Source organism: Cygnus olor, chromosome 17, assembly GCF_009769625.2.
Source record: "Cygnus olor isolate bCygOlo1 chromosome 17, bCygOlo1.pri.v2, whole genome shotgun sequence".
Classification (NCBI taxonomy): Eukaryota; Metazoa; Chordata; class Aves; order Anseriformes; family Anatidae; genus Cygnus; species Cygnus olor.
The window spans coordinates 11,658,706-11,674,347 of NC_049185.1; the positions used below are offsets into that span (position 1 = coordinate 11,658,706).

General features: G+C 58.5%; 1 protein-coding gene across 1 annotated transcript in view; it reads left to right on the top strand.

The window, feature by feature from the left end:
• The window catches only part of NCOR2 (nuclear receptor corepressor 2), a 223,225-nt gene extending 208,752 nt beyond the window's left edge, over positions 1–14,473 (top strand). Inside the window, exons 28-40 of the mRNA XM_040577005.1 lie at positions 118–268; positions 4,606–4,758; positions 5,147–5,233; positions 5,683–5,960; positions 6,673–7,036; positions 9,542–9,769; positions 9,925–10,170; positions 10,292–10,441; positions 10,881–11,021; positions 11,129–11,291; positions 11,973–12,405; positions 14,037–14,180; positions 14,332–14,473. Of these exons, the coding sequence (XP_040432939.1) occupies positions 118–268; positions 4,606–4,758; positions 5,147–5,233; positions 5,683–5,960; positions 6,673–7,036; positions 9,542–9,769; positions 9,925–10,170; positions 10,292–10,441; positions 10,881–11,021; positions 11,129–11,291; positions 11,973–12,405; positions 14,037–14,078 (2,436 nt within the window). The 3' untranslated portion in view covers positions 14,079–14,180; positions 14,332–14,473. The remainder of the gene's footprint in view (positions 1–117; positions 269–4,605; positions 4,759–5,146; positions 5,234–5,682; positions 5,961–6,672; positions 7,037–9,541; positions 9,770–9,924; positions 10,171–10,291; positions 10,442–10,880; positions 11,022–11,128; positions 11,292–11,972; positions 12,406–14,036; positions 14,181–14,331) is intronic.
• Positions 14,474–15,642: the final 1,169 nt, after the last annotated feature.

Sequence of the window (15,642 nt, forward strand, 5' to 3'; positions counted from 1 at the left end):
GGCGCGCTCTCCTCCGCTCGGCTCCCCCGGCGGAACAGAGTGTTCCTGTGTGCGAGCGCGCCTGCTTGCTTAATTGCTTGTGACACTGTTAAATATGGATCTTGGTGGCTTTCCAAGGGCACCCCGGCAGAAGTGCTGTACAAAGGAACCATTACCAGGATAATCGGAGAAGACAGCCCCAGCAGAGCAGAGAAAGTGAGGGAGGATGCCCTGCCCAAAGGACATGTCATTTACGAAGGGAAGAAGGGCCACGTGCTGTCCTACGACGGTAAGTCCGAACCCGCTGCCTCTCGGGCAGGTGCTGGGGGCTGTGCCACGGTGCTCGGGTGTTGGGAGACATTTGGGGCAAGGCTGACCACGTGCGATGGGATGACCTCGCAGGTTCACTTCCAGCATGGTTTCTCTCCCATCCCACCTCTCCCCCCTGCGCCTGGGTTTCCCTTTGTCCCGTGCCATCCTCTCGCCTCGGAGGTGGCGTTGCTGCCACACAGGGACGCGGTGCGGGATGCCCGTGGGACATGCCACACCATGAGAGGGTCCCCAAGGTCTTGGGCCAAGGTGGAACCCAAAGAACCTACAGGATGGAGGCAAGTCAGGTAGTTTGGCATAAAGATTTATCGTGATATCAGGCTTCCTATTTGGAATGGACATCATGCGGCTTTCCAAGCGTGGAAACTGCAACCACTGGGGCACTGCAGCACTGTGCCTCAGTTTCCCCATGGCACAGGGGAGCTTGTGGCTCCCTGGTCATCAGGAGCCTGGTATGGGGCACTTGGTGTGTCTTTCCTGCATGGCCTGTGATAGACAGCCCCGACCTGCACAGGGCTGAAGAAGAAGCAGCACCGTGGAGGCGAGCACGATCAGCTGTCTGTGATGCAAGTGACCTCGCTCACGGAGCCGTCTGCATGCAGGGTTGTGGCTGGGGCTCCTGTGCCTCCGGCTGCTGGCTTCTTGTCCCGTGTCTCAGGAAGGACGGCGCTGGTGCAATGTGATATGGATTGAACTGCATTAAAAATTGGGAATGAGTCAGCCCCTGCTCCTTCAGCTCCAGGATGGGACAGAGTCAGGGTGCCGTATTTGTCACCAGGACCGCGTTACGTTATCCTGTGAGTTTTCTAAAGCACCCGTAGCCATTGGATGGGGCAAGGCCATTCCCTCACCCAGCAAGGAGCCTCTCTGGGTGATGCATTTGCCTGTTCCCAGCTGCCCAGAGATGCAGAGCCGTGAAGGACCTGCCTGGAGACGCCTCTGCACAGCCGGTGACACTCGTTAACCAACCTGACCCCCGGCCAGCCGGAGAGCCGTGCGGCAGCAGGACTGCCAAAAGCAAACGTGGGCGAGTGGCTGCAAGGAGCCTGAGGACCGGGATGCTCTCGGGAGGCTCTGGGAAGACCCGAAAGCTGTGCTGCAGCCCGCACCCCTGCTGTACGGGAACGCTGCCTCGGTACGTGCCGAAGCTGCCTCGCTGCGTTAGCGGCATCAGCATGCAGCCACCAGCTGTTCCTCCCGCCTCTGCGCCTGCTCAGCAGATAGCAGCGCTGGCCATAAAAGCCTGACTGCAAGCCCCGGTGGCTTCCATTAGAGATAAGCAGATGTTCATCTCCAGTGAAGCTGGAAACGACTCCTCCGTGCTCGCCTCTCGCTCTGCGCTGGGCCAGGCATGGCCGGGCTGCAGCTGCCCCTGGCGCGGTGCCTGGCTCCTCCTCGCCCAGGGCTGGCATCGGGAAGAGCCGAGCTACGGGCGCCGCAACCCCGCAGCCCCTCGTCCTCCGGGGCCTCTCATCCCTCAGGGCTCGGTGTAAAAACAGCCAGATGCTGGAGTCCTGGCACGCCGACAGCCATCCAGCAGGGATGCGTCGCTTCTCCTCTGAGTCAAACTTAGGGAGACAGCAAAGCCCAGAGCCTGATCCTGGTGGCACTCGCCTGCCTCAGCAGGTATCGCTCCCATCGGCTGCTGTGCTCGCACGCCTGCGGGCTGCATCCCCCCCGGGGCAGAGGTTGTCCGGGAGCAGCCCTGCAGGGCCAGGAGCTGGTTTCACCACGGGCTGGTGACACAGCATTTGGGTCGTGCCATGGGGAAGGCTTGTGAGGTGCCACCTCCCTGCTGGTGGCTGAGGGGACCTGTGGGGACAGGGCTCTGCCTCCTGCTCGCCGCGTGGAAGCCGCCTCGTCCCGCACCCGCCCGTGTTTGCTGTCAACTCTCGCCCAGATAAGAAGTGTCACCGCAGTAGACTTGTGTCTGCGCGCCCTTTGGGACACTTGGCAGGACTCGTCCCAGCGAGGACGCAGGAAGTGTTTCGGGACTTGTTTGTGCAACGAGCTATTTTAATCTCCTCTGCCCGGGCTTGGAGTCGAACGAGGCTGGGCACAAACGTGGTGCCACCGGGGCGGAGACGGGGGAGGCTGCTGGGTGGCGAGGGTTGCCCCGGCCCCTGGGTCCGGAGCTGCGCACCAAGAGGGGATCCCACACCGGGCAGAGCTGGGACCCAAAGCTGGTCCCATTGCATGCACTCCCCTGTGCCTCCCACGGCCACCCCAGGGACAGGACTTGATAAAATAGGAGGTCGCAGCCCTCTCGGGGATAGCTGTGGGTCTGCAGAGCCACCAGCAGGTGATCCTTTAGGTGCTGGGAGCATCAACGAGACCCTTGAGGCTGGATTGAGGACATCGCGCCCTCCCAGTTTCTGCTTTGGGACTTGGCTGCTGCTAAAGAGGAGCTGAGCTCCCCAACGCCCAACCTGAGCCTCCCCGGCTGCAGCCATCACCTTTCATCCTACCCCCTGTGGGGGACGCGGACGAGGAATTAATTCCTTCCCCTCCACGGCAGCCTTTTCCATGCTCGATAGCATTTATCGCATCCTGAGTAATCTCGTCTGCTTCGGCAGCCCAGCCAGCCCCGCTGCCTTTCCTTCCCCCGTGCAGCCTGGCGAGGCTTCACAGCCTGAAGCCGAAGAGTTAAAAGGGAAAAAAAAAAGAGGAAAATGAAATTGTTGGTGATTATGAATTTTGGCAAGCAAAAAAAAAATTGCAAATTCTTTAGTGTCATGAGGGTGCTTAAAATAAAAGAGCTGTAATGAGACGAGATCCTGTAGCATGTGCGAGCTGAATTGTGCTAGATTGGTTATTCTCATTCCGCATATGATTGCTGAGGGCTTCTGCAAGGCAAGGGACGTGTTTTTGGAGTGATTTGCTTTCTGTTTAGTCTCTCTCCTCCCTTGTGCCCTCCCCCTGCTCCCCCGCAGCACAAAGGGTGCCCAGGGCCGTGTTCCCTTCTGCACAGGGACTTCTGCAACAGATGTGCCTTGATGACAGGGTGTGGGAGCGTCACCCCTCGTCTGCCGCAAGGTGCTTGGCTCCTTTCTGAGCATCACCCCCGGATTTTTCCCCTTGAATGACGTTGAAGTGAAGGCTCAGAGCCCGATCGCCTCTTGTTTCCCTGCGTGCAGCCCCAAACCGTTTCTGGATCGAGTGGATGCTGATTGCAGAAAGCAACAGTGGGTGTGAAGTTGTGATAATCCCATTTTATTAATTACTGGCTTTTCAAAGGGCAACTTTTATTCCCAATTGTCCGCGATGGAATTAACATTTTTAACTTCTCCTCCGTTTTCCTAATTGTATAACCACATTCTCTGCCCATGAAGAGGAGGAGCGGGGCACCAGCAATCCTTGGCAGGCGCGGCCAGGCCAGAGATAATGGGCAGAGGCGTTTCTCTCCCCGAGCCAACATCCTCGCTCAGTGCTCGTTACATAAACACGAGGCATTCAGCTGGATCACAACCGGCCTGTGAGATTCACAGCTCACTGCACCCGATGGAGGAAATTGGGCTCAGCGGATGGGTTCGGTGGGGCAGGCGCGGAGGCAAGGCAGCGGCTTTCCAGGTCACGGGCGGGCTGCACTGGCAAGCCCAGCGCTCGGGGACGGCGTGATGCTGCCCGCAGCAGGGAGGCGAGGGCTCGAGCTCGACTTTGCAGAAAAATCTGGTCCGAGTTTGGATGAGGACGTGGTCCGTGGCCTGCAGTCACGCCGGTGCTTGCTCCATCGCTCCGGCTCGGACCCGTGGGACTTCTCGCCGTCTCTTGTGTGCGCTCATTGCTGCTTCAAAGGATTTCTCTGCTTTGCCTCTCCCCTCTTGCCTGTTTTTCTCACCCAGGGAGTGTCTCAGCAAATATTAAGACTGGACAAGATCCCAAACAGTAGGTGTCTAATAAAAATCAAAACAACAACAACAAAAAAACCTCCCCAGCACTGCAGGGCTGAGTTCAGTGGAACTGCAGCTGCTGACACCAGGGCTGTGCCAGCTCCGAGCTGTCCCACTGCCTACGTCTGGCCCACGCAGGGCGGGAGGGAGCGGGACACGACAGGGCGGATGCTCCTACCCAGGCAGGAGGCACAGATCTGGAATCTGAGCAGGCAGGGAGGGGAGAAGACATCAGCTGAATTTCTTGGAAGTCAACCTCATGCGACATTTCTTGCAGTGCCAAGCGGTGGCTGGTGCTCAGATGGGATCTGACCTTTTGGTAACACAGACAGTGGTAAACACCCTCCTGCATCAAGTGCCAGCTTTCTGTGCTCCTGATGGTGCTTCTCGGTGTTCCTTTCCCCAGGTGGGGTTGCTGCTTCTCAGTGTCCCAAAGAAGACAGCAGGAGCTCAGGAGCTTCACATGAGACCACGGGAACCAAGCGGACCTACGACATGATGGAGGGGAGGATCAGCCGGGGCTTGTCAGCCCGCGATCCGCTGTCTGCCAGCATTGAAGGTGGGTCTGGGGGAAAACTTTTACCCCTGCTGTGTCAGCAGTGACCTGCAGAGACCCCATCTTGTGTCCTGTCTACATGATGAGCCTTCCCACGCCAATGTTTTGGCAGTGGTTAGCTGGGATCCCATGGCACATCCCAACAGGACAGCATCTGACAGGCATGGTAAGACTAGGGACACAGGCTGGCCTGTTTGCCTTTGGCTTCTGCCCTTGTAAACCAGTTCCAGGACTACAAAAAAAGGAAGCACATTTAAAAAAGAGAAATCAAGTCATTTAGAAACTGTTGGTATTTTTTCTCCCCGGAGCCCTGGTAACACCGTCACTGTGCGTTCTTTTTTAAATGAACTTCTGTGTCACAACCCAGCTTTCCCCCTTGGATCTCTCCTAGGTCTCATGGGTCGAGCGATCCCTCCAGACCGACACAGTCCCCATAACCTAAAGGAGCAGCACCACATCCGCGGCTCAATTACACAAGGTAATGCCTGCAGGCAGGACAAGGCCATGGCCAGAAGTAACACGGGGAAATATCTCACACGCATGGCCCCTTGTCCTTATCATCAGGTTAGAGCAGGAGGAACAGAAGATGGACACGTTGGGGTCCAGCTGCAGATCTGCTCTGTGCTCAGACAAACTGCCAGTCTTGCTCAGCTTCTACCACCCTAAGCTGTCGCCGAGTCAGGGGTAAAATTCCCAGTGACTCGCATGAAGGCAGGCTGAAAGTAGTACAAAACGCGTCCAGAAACTGGTGGTAATGGGAGGGGGTCCTGTTGGGTTAGTGTAGTTGCATGTGTGCTCAGTCAGGTACCAGTCTGTGAGTTACCTGCATTAACTGGAGGCCCCTGGTGCTGAGCATCCCCATGGGGACTGGGAGCCCAGGGCGTGGCTGGGGACTCACCCTCTGCTTTGTCTGCTCGGGGGCTGCAGGAATACCTCGGTCCTACGTGGAGGCCCATGAGGACTACCTCAGAAGAGAAGCCAAACAGCTCAAGAGGGAAAACACTCCACCACGGGACTTATCTGATGCCTACAAAGTCAGGTCTCACGAGGGCCTTACTCCCCTGAAAATGAAGCCAGCCCACGAAGGCCTGGTGGCCACGGTGAAAGAAGCGGGAAGGTCAATCCATGAGATTCCCCGGGAGGAGCTGAGGCGGACCCCAGACATCTCCCTGACGAGGCCTCTGAAGGAAGGCTCCATCACGCAGGTATGGGCTTGCTCCTACTCAGCCTGCTGCCCTTGCAGGGCCTGCTCCCAACAGGAGAGAAGAGAGGGCTTCGGGGTTGCAAACTGCTCGGTATTCAGGCCCTGCTTGGGTATGGGTTCCTCTTTTCCATCCTCAAGCAGATAAATACAAAACCTCCGTGCTCCCTGGCGTATGAAGAAGGCAGTGCTCTGTCCACGCACACGGGAGTAGCTGCATTTGGCTTACGTTCAAGGCCAGAGGCGACTTGGTGCCCTCAGCAGCTGTGGCTGGGTGTGCATAGCCTTGGTCTCCTCACTTTATGGGCAAGAGTCAACCCAGCGAGGCCAGTATTTAGGATGAAGCATTGCGTGCTGTCTCCTGTCGGGCTGCAAATATTTGGAGGGTTCCCATGGCACCTCGCAGGCCTACCTCATTTCACAGCATGTGTAGGAGCGAGGCGTGATGGGCACAGCCAGCCCTCGGCAGTGACTCATCCTCGTCTTGTTGTAGCACAACACGACATGCAGAGCGGGCACCCCACCCTGCCCGTTTCGGTGCTGTTATCTCTGCTGTGCTGATGGTTGCTGCCATTTCACCAAGTAAACTGGTGTCACTGGTGTACCGACCCGCTGAACTGGGAAGCGCAAGCCCCGTTGAAGCTCGGTGGGGTGCAGTCACTGCATCCCCTTCTGCTCTGTGCCCCTCTGACATCTCACCTGCCTTGTGTCCGCAGGGTACCCCGCTGAAGTACGACAGCGGCTCTTCTTCGTCGAGTACCAAAAAGCATGACGTGCGGTCCATCATCGGCAGTCCCGGGAGGACTTTTCACTCTGTACACTCTCTGGACGTCATACAAGACCCAAGGAATCTGGAGAGAGCCTACGAAGAGAGCCTGAAAAACAGGCCGAGCCCAGTGACAAACTCGGGCGGATCGATCGCCAGAGGGGCTCCCGTGATTGTGCCTGAGCCGGGAAAACCCCACCAAAGTGCCCTCGCCTACGAGGACCACCAAGCAGGGCACAGCACGGCGTTCAGCAGCCACTTGCACAGAGGGTCTCCGGTCTCCACGAGGGAATCCACGCCACGGCAGCATGAAGGTACTTGTCAGCCTTTTATTGGATGCTAAGATTTATAGCAAGGTGCACGGGAAGTCGCTGCTGACCCCACCTGTTCCTGGCAGGTGCCCGTCCAACCTGCTCTCCTGTTCTCCTCAGCTGGGGCTGACTCACGGGAGCTGGGGCATGCCTGCAGTGGGGTGGCTGAAAGGAGACCTTGGTGAAGCTGATGCTGTGTACAAAGTGTTTTCCCTGTCCCAGAGTGGTCCCTGGGCACCCTTGTTTCTAAAGGAGGTCAGGAGAGCAGTGCTCCGTGCGCTGGGCAGGGGGATTTTCACCCTTTTCACCGATCTGGTGTTTGTTTGCCTGCCTTGTGTGTTTATCCATCACCTTGGCACCCAAACACCTCACCGCCAGGTACACGTAATCCTCCTGAACTGGTAGATCCAGGCAGTTTGGCTGGCTGCTGGGGTCTGCAGCCTCCCCAGCCTGTTCTGGGGGGGGTCTGCCTGCTCCCCTTGGTTCCAGTTATCTCCTGGCCCCAGAGCCGGGGCTCCCAGGGACCAGGCACGTGCTCAGGTCTGGTGATCTGGTGAGACCCACTCGGATCTAGAGCCCACAAAGTCCTCTGGCGTTATGGCACACCCGTGGGCAGTGCAGAACCATGTCCCTAGGACACCTTGTCATCTCTCCTGCTAGCTACGGGGAGCTGCAGCAGCCCGGGGCACCGCTCTCCTCCAGCTCTGCGGCAGCGCTCTCAGGAGGTTTGCATCTCCCACCTGCAAACCCTTGTCCTACACCAAGAGTCTCATGATTTGGGGGCGTGCGGCACAAGGCACTGCAGTCTGCCAAAAACCAGGGCCGGGATGCAGCTCCCCTGAGAGGACCATGAGATGGGGCTGCAGAGGGCAGAGCTCTCCAAAAACCCACCGGTGTCACTCACAGCCGGCTGGGCACACCAGGGGTCTCCGTGGTCAGCAGATCCCATTGCCGCAGCCTTTTCTAGCCGTTTTTCTAGCTCGGTCAGTGCTGCTGGGGAAGCCTTCAGCTGCTTGGCAGCGCTCTGAGATTTGCACATATGGTGAGGATGGCGCGGGGGAGGCAGCACCCAGGCTGTGGGGAGGGATCCCAAGGGAAAAATCAGCGTTCCTGTAAAGCACCAGCAGCAAAGTAGATTTCTGCCTGTCTGGAGATCATGGGGTTTGGGGACGCAGGAGATCTGCAGGAGTGGGGTCCTACAAGGAGGAGTCGTAGATCGGAGCTGGAGTGGAGCTTTCCCACGCCAGCTATATTTTCCTCCTGTCCCTGCAGTAGGTTTGATTTATTCGTGGCCACACCAAGACACTGAGGTTTGTGAGAGGGGCAGGCGTGGCAGTGTGCCCGGCCTGTGTTGGAGCTGTGGTTATTTCCAAGTCCCCACCAGCGGGACTGGATCCGGCGCACGGAGGCGGGCAGGGATGGCTCGCTGCTCTCCAAGCCAGGGCCAGCAGGGCTCGGCCAGACATCACAGTCTGTGTCCCTGTCCCTCTGCAGAGATGGGGCTTTTGTGCATGTGTTTGGCTGATGGGGAGGGACAGGCTGGCTGCGTCTTTTTCTGAATGGCTCTGGGCTCATTTCTGTGCAATTTGGTGCAAGAGGAGCGTGTTCACGCTGCTTTGGGGTGGCTTTCAGCTGCTGTCCCCGGCCTGTTAAGAACACCATGAGCCAGTGCCCTTTGTCCCAGGTGGGGCGAGAAGTGCCACCAATGCCCAGTGCAGGTTGGGAGAGCCAAGGGAAGGCCCTGACATTGATCCAACCTCGCTCCGTGTGTTGGGAAAGAGCTGACAGCTCCAGAGGGCAGCTGGTGCTTGAACCCTCTGAACTGTTTCATTACCGTGGCCGGGAGTTTCTGGGGTCCCCGGCTCTGCCCAGCAGCCCTAACCTCTTCCTTGCTGGTGTACCAAGGAGCACGGCAGCCAGGCTCCGTCACGGGGTGCCTGTGCAGGGCAGGGTGAGGTTGCCCGGTGTGTATGTAGGTGGGATGGATGAATAGGAAAGTACTGGCATCCTCCTTGTGCAAATGCTGCACGGACAGCCATGCCCAGGGGACATGCACGGCCCTGCCAGTAGCACAGGGCTGCCACGGGTCTTGCGTGACCGCGTTCACAGTGCTGTTGTAGCAAAGATGTGTTAGCCCAGCGTGTTGCACCTTGTACCTGTGCCCTGTCCTGCTCCTCTGCTCGTGGGAGGTGGAAGGTGAGAGCGCGATGTCAAAGGGAGAGGTCCAGGTAGCACAGTGGAGGGTGGGAGCCCCTTTCCATTTCTCGAGGGGTACACACGGGAGGGTTTAGGACAGGGTTCTCCTCCTGGCTGAGACCAGGGCTTGGCCACCTTGGTCTCGGTGGTGTAATGTGTCACGGCAGTGCAGCAAGGAGGGAAGAAGGGTCCCTTGAGTTCAGGAGGAGCTGTGGGCTTCCCTTGAGGAAACTCTTGGCTGTGGGTACCCCTCGGGGACGTGGCTTGGCCATGGTGCTCAGTCTCTGACTCATTTCCTTCTGCTCGCTGCAGGGAGCATCACTGCTGGGAAGCCAGTGTCCCAGGACCGAAAGATCACCCCTACGTCCAGAGAACTCACCAACTCCAAGTCGCCACACGCCCCCGTGCCCGACCACCACCACCCCATCTCCCCGTATGAGCACTTGCTCCGTGGCGTGAGCGGGGTCGACCTGTACCGAGGACACATCCCGCTGGCTTTCGATCCCGCCGCCATCCCAAGGGGAATCCAACTGGAAGCAGGTACCTTCGGCAGGGAGCATGGTTGGTTTGGGATCGTTTTCTCCTTGGCATGCTCCAAACCCTGAGGATGCGCCAGGCAAAAGCACGGCCTGCTGCCTCCCAAAAACCCATCCTTGGGGAAAGCCGCTTCATTTCTCCCTCCTCTTCTCTCCCAGCTGCTGCTTACTACCTGCCGAGGCATCTGGCCCCGAGCCCCACGTACCCCCACCTCTACCCCCCGTACCTCATCCGGGGGTACCCGGACACGGCCGCCATGGAGAACCGACAGACCATCATCAATGACTACATCACGTCCCAGCAGATGCACCACAACGCCGCAGCCACGGCCATGGCGCAGCGGGCGGACATGCTGCGCGGCTTGTCGCCCCGGGAGCCCTCGCTCGCCCTCAACTATGCAGCAGGTCCTTGTGAATCCATCTGGGAGGGTCGGGGGGGGGGTTCCCACGTTTTGGGAGCTGTGGCCGGGGTCAAGCAGCAGCGGCTCAGTGTCACCCTGACTGCCCTCTGACTGCTCTCTTCCAGGAATCATCGACCTGTCCCAAGTGCCGCACCTGCCTGTCCTCGTGCCCCCCACCCCCGGCACCTCCGCCACCTCCATGGACCGCATCACCTACATCCCCGGCCCGCCCCAGACCTTCAGCAGCCGACACAGCAGCTCCCCGCTCTCCCCAGGTAACGCTGCAGCTTGCTTTTTCCGTGGGAAAGCGGTTGGGCAGGACTCCCTTAAACAATTCGGGGCCGTGAGCTCGGTGTGCTGGGGCAGAGCCCAAATTCATTCCTGCTCGGGGACCAGCGCTCCGGCTTCCTCGCACCAGCTCCTCTGATTCTGCTTGTTGGGAGCTTCGTTGCTTTTCCTCCTTTTTCCCCGAAGTGGCAGATAGCAAACAGCTTTGTGGAAGGTCATATCCTGGAGACGGCGCCAGGACAGCTATTGCGTGATCTGCCCGGGCTTTGTCGCGCTGGTCGCCCCGGTCTGTCCTGCTCCAGGTGACCTTGGATGGAGCCGTTCGTTATCTGCTCTGCAGACACAGCGATGTGAAGGGCAGGCTGTGTTCCCCGCGGGGAATTGCGCTGTCTGCAGCCCTCTCACTGCCTTTCGGTTGGGTTTCAGGAGGCCCCACGCACTTGACCAAACAGTCAGGATCATCGGTGTCTGAACGGGAACGGGATCGGGAGCGTGAACGTGAGAGGGAGCGTGAAAAATCCATCCTAGTATCCACCACGGTGGAGCATGCACCCATCTGGAGACCAGGTAGGCTGGGGAGGAGCCTGGCTCCGCATCCCGGGGCCCTTGCTGGGTGCGGGTAGGGCTGGGACTCTAAAACAAGGGGCTGAAGCCCTTGCTTGTATTTGCCCCAGGTACAGAGCAGTCCAGCAGCCGTTCCTCCTCGCACTCTCACAGCCACCAGCACTCTCCCGTCTCGCCCCGCACCCACGAGACCATCCAGCAGCGCCCCAGCGTGCTCCACAACACGAACATGAAGATCATCTCCTCGGAGACCCCCACCCCTTCCGTCCTGCGGTACGTCCCCACGCCACGTTCCCTGCCCCTTGCCCGGACTGCTGCCAAGGGCAGATGTAGTGGCTAATTAATGAGCACCACGCGGGCACCTCGGAGATGCAGCAAGGGTTGTTTGGGCCTTGTGGTTTAGTGGAGGACTTGTTAGTGTTAGGTCATGGGTTGGACTGGGTGATCTTGGAGGTCTCTTCCAACCTAAATGATTCTGTGGTTCTGTGATTCAGTCTCAGCAGGAGCAGGACTGGGGCTAACGGGGAAGTTGTGATGGGGAGAGATGGGTTTTGGTACGCAGTCCCTTCACTTTACCTGGTGGCTTTTACTGCTACCAGGAAAGAAAGCAGGATGTGTCCCAGTGCAGGTATCACTGCTCTTGCTGAAAGCTTCCTGGTTGTGGCGTTATGGAGGTGTATGGGCTTGTCCCATGGGTTTTCTTCCCTGTGGTCAATCCATCCAGACCACAGCAAATACCCCATGTTATTGTGGTGGGCACATGGGTGGCAGAGGTTTTATCCGAGCCTTCCTCACCTGCTCCAGCACGGGCCAAATCTATGCTCAGAGCAACTCTGAGTGCCTCGGCCAGACAGGGCTAATACCCGGGCTAAACACTTGGGCTCTGCCAGGTGCTTAGCAGCACTCCCCTTTCGCCACATGCTAATCTTTGCTTCGTCCTCTGTCGCCTCCCAGCTCCTCATCCACCACTACCACGTCGCCGATCCGCTCCACGGGCTTCCCCTCGGCCTCCGCCCTGCGCTCCTCCATCGGTGCGGTGGACGGCTACGCAGCCATGATGGACCCGGCCGTCCTGCAGAAAGAGGCCTCGAGGGCACGAGAAGGCAAGGCCGAGCGACCCCAGCCTGACAACAACGTGTTCACCTCAAAGCTGCCCAGCGGGGCCACCCTCGAACAGTCGCCTTCGCCTATTAAAGCCATGGAGTCGAGGCCTTTACCCGCCTCCGGGCCCGGTTCTTCTCATCACTATAGCAGAGGACAGGGGAAAAGCCAGCAGCACCATCACCCACTGGACCAGCAGCATGCAGCCTCAGGCCCCGAGCAGCACAGTAGAGAAAGAGTCAAAGTAAACCCTTTTCAATGCAGGAACAGGAGCTCCGAGCACTCGGTAAGACCACCACGACAGCGGCCAACTTCATAGATGTGATTATCATGCGCCAAATTTCTTGCGATAAGGGGCAGCGAGAAAGAGGCTCGCTAAGTAACGACTCCACTAGCGATGGTAAGAAATTGGAGGGGAGGGGCGAGACAGCTGTGGCCTGAGACTGATTTTATTTCGTTATTTCGTATTTTGAGTTGCACGTTTTGGCTACTGGCTTTGTCAGCTCCCCGAGTGTGCTTGTCCCTCTCCCTCCCAGTTGTTACGTTATTCCAGTCTTTATTTGTGTGTGTCTCAGGGATCTTCCCTTCTCCCACACTCTCTTAGTTTTTTCCATTGCCAAGCCCTGTTTTGCAAATGTTGTTCAGTTCCTGGTACTGCTTTTTACAGACAACAGCAATTTGCTAATTCTGATTTCCCCATGATTAGCAATTCCCATGCAGTCTGTACGAAACAGTTGTGGGTAATAAATCAAAGGGGCTAAGATGAGAACTGGGTGTGTGAGCGTGACAGGGCTGCTGGCCACCCGACACGCACGGCCCCGCTCACAGTTGTGCCATCCAGCCTGCAGGATCCCCGAGGGCTCGGGGGCTGCAGCACAGGGGGGCTCTGTTGGCCTCCCCGTGAGAAAACGTGCAGAGGGCTGCCATTTCGGGGGTCGTTCCCCCAGCAGATCGCAGTAACCACTGACTGCGATCCTGCGTAGGACACAAAAGCAACAGGACAAGTTTCTCCGGATGGCAATGGGATGGACTCAAGGTGTAGTCTACTCCTGGTGGGGCAAACCTTCCCCCAGAGCACCCATGCGGGCTCCCAGCAGCAGGCAGCACATGGGGGCAGGGGGAGGCCTCTTCTTCGTGTTGGAGCATCCACCAGGGCCTGTTGGCCACCAGAAGGCTTCGGGAGGGTCATGGGGGTGAGGGTGGCTCCCCCCAGCGCGTGCCCATGCCAGAGCAGCACAGTCCAAGCCGCTCCTGCTGGGGCTGGCAGGGGCAGCAGGGCAGTGGGGCAGAGCACGCCCCGGGCACCGGGGCCTCCCGGCAGCGCCACAGGTCCCCTGCCAACTCAGCCTGCAATGGGCAGCTTCTAGGAATTGAGCACAAGGAGGTTGAAGGTCTGTGGAGGCAGAAGTCGTGTTACCAAACCCGCTGAGCTGGCAGGAGGCGGCGGGTGCCTCCTCCAGGCCCCCTGGGGCCTTTGCCCCTGGTCCCCGGAAGCATGACCTGTCTGTGCCTCAGTTTCTTCCCTCTCTTGTAGGATAATGTTCGTCTTTCTTTCCAGCTCCGCACGTTTCATTGGAGCTTGAGTCTGTGCAATGGGTTTAAAAGGCAGAGAAGGGTCAAGGAGCCTTCTTGCCCCTTGCAAGCCTGCTGTCTTTGCAGGAGGATCCTCACACCCCGTGTGAGGGTCTGAGGTCTGCAGGGCCTCACGCTCCATTTTCAAGTCCCTGCTGTTGGCATCATCGGGGATTTTTTTTGTAAAGCACTTTGAGATCTGTGCAGCCCCAGGGGACCATACAGTCGGCCAAACCTGCCAGGCCTCCCCTGATCTCTTTTCTGACCCCTTTGCCGACTGTACGACTGCCCACCAGCAACCACAGCCGCAGCACCAGGATTTAACGCCCTTCTCCCTTTCCCCAGGCTTTCACGGTGGCTACAGCCCTGAGCGGATCGAAGCGGTGAGTCCCGTCAGCTCGCCCAGCCTGTCCCACGAGAAAGGGGCCAAGCTGCTGCAGGATGTGGACAAGGGGCACGGGGAGCACGACCCGAGGCAGAAGCAGCAAGGTGAGGGCAGGGACCGGCGGTGCCCAGCATGAGCCTGAGGCTGGCACGGTGGGCTTGGTGCCCCGGTGCCGTACCAGGATGGTGTTCGGCCATCGAGGAGGGGGACACGGGTGTCACCTGGCTCCAGCTCTGCTCTTTGTGCCTCCTCCAGCCTCGCTGAAGGCCTCGGCCCCCGAAGCAGCCCACCTGCAGCACCTCCGGCAGCCCGACGGCCCCCAGCCCCAGTGCCAGCCCCTGCAGTCCAGCCAGAGCGTCAAGGGCATGAACCAGCGGGTGGTCACACTGGCCCAGCACATCAGTGTAATTAACCTGGTTTTCTCCTTCCCCTGGGGTGCCTGGGGAGGAGGGAAGGGCCACATCCAGAGCCGATGTGAAATATATCTGGTGGGGAGGGCTGGGAGTGATGCTAGAGACCTCAGCACTGCTGGTCTAGGGCTAGAGAGAGCAGGGTGCATTGGGCACGGTCATCCCACGTCCTTGCATCACAAATAAAGCCCATCACAAGAGCTTCCTGGCAGGAGGCAGAAGTTACAGCCCTGCAAGAACAAACCTGCCTGATTCCTTCCTGCTTGCCCTTAGTTATGTCCTGCAAAATGAGAAGTAGAGACCAATTCTGCTTCTGACTCAAGGGTTTCTTCTAGGAGGTCATCACCCAGGACTACACGCGCCATCACCCTCAGCAGCTCAACTCCCACATCCAGACCCCGGTGTACTCCTTCCCTGGGGCCGCGTGCCCCGTGCTGGACCTGCGTCGCACCCCCAGCGAGGCTTACCTGCAGCAGCAGGAGCACGCAGCAGCCTCCAGGATCTCCCCGCAGAACGAAGGAGGCAAGAGGTGAGCTTAGAGAGCCACAGTGAGCACAGCCGGGATCTGCCAAGCCACAGTGCAAACCCTGCCTCAGGTGGACCGGGGCTGAGGAGCTGGGCGGATGCCCTTGGTTACATGGCACCCCAGTAAGGCGCTGTGTAGGGCAGGCTGTCATTTGGCACTGCTGGATTTAGGGTCCTCAGCTTGGGGCTTGCATGGATCACTTCTTTACATGGTCGAGAGTGTAAAACTGCCTTCTGATCCAGGCATTTTTGCCCTGTGGTGCCTCTCTTGCCATCCCTGTAGTTCTAGAGATGTTTTCTAGACCCCGTTAGAGTCTGTTTGTGATCCTTCCCCAGCTGGCTGGTGCCACAGAATTGTTTAGGTGGGAAGGGACCTCTTGAGATCCTCCAGTCCAACCGCCTGCTCAAGCAGGGTCAGCTGGAGCCAGTTGTCCGGGGGCCAGTTGGGTTTTGAGCATCTCCACTGATGGAGAGCTCACAACCTCCTTGTGCAGCCTGTCCCAGTGCTCGAGCACCCTACAGTAAAAAATAAATAAATTGTTACCCTGCATTGAGGTAGAATTTCATGTGTTTTGGTTTGTGCCTGTGGCCTCTTGTCCTGTCACTGTCCTCAGTCTCTGGCACAGACCTT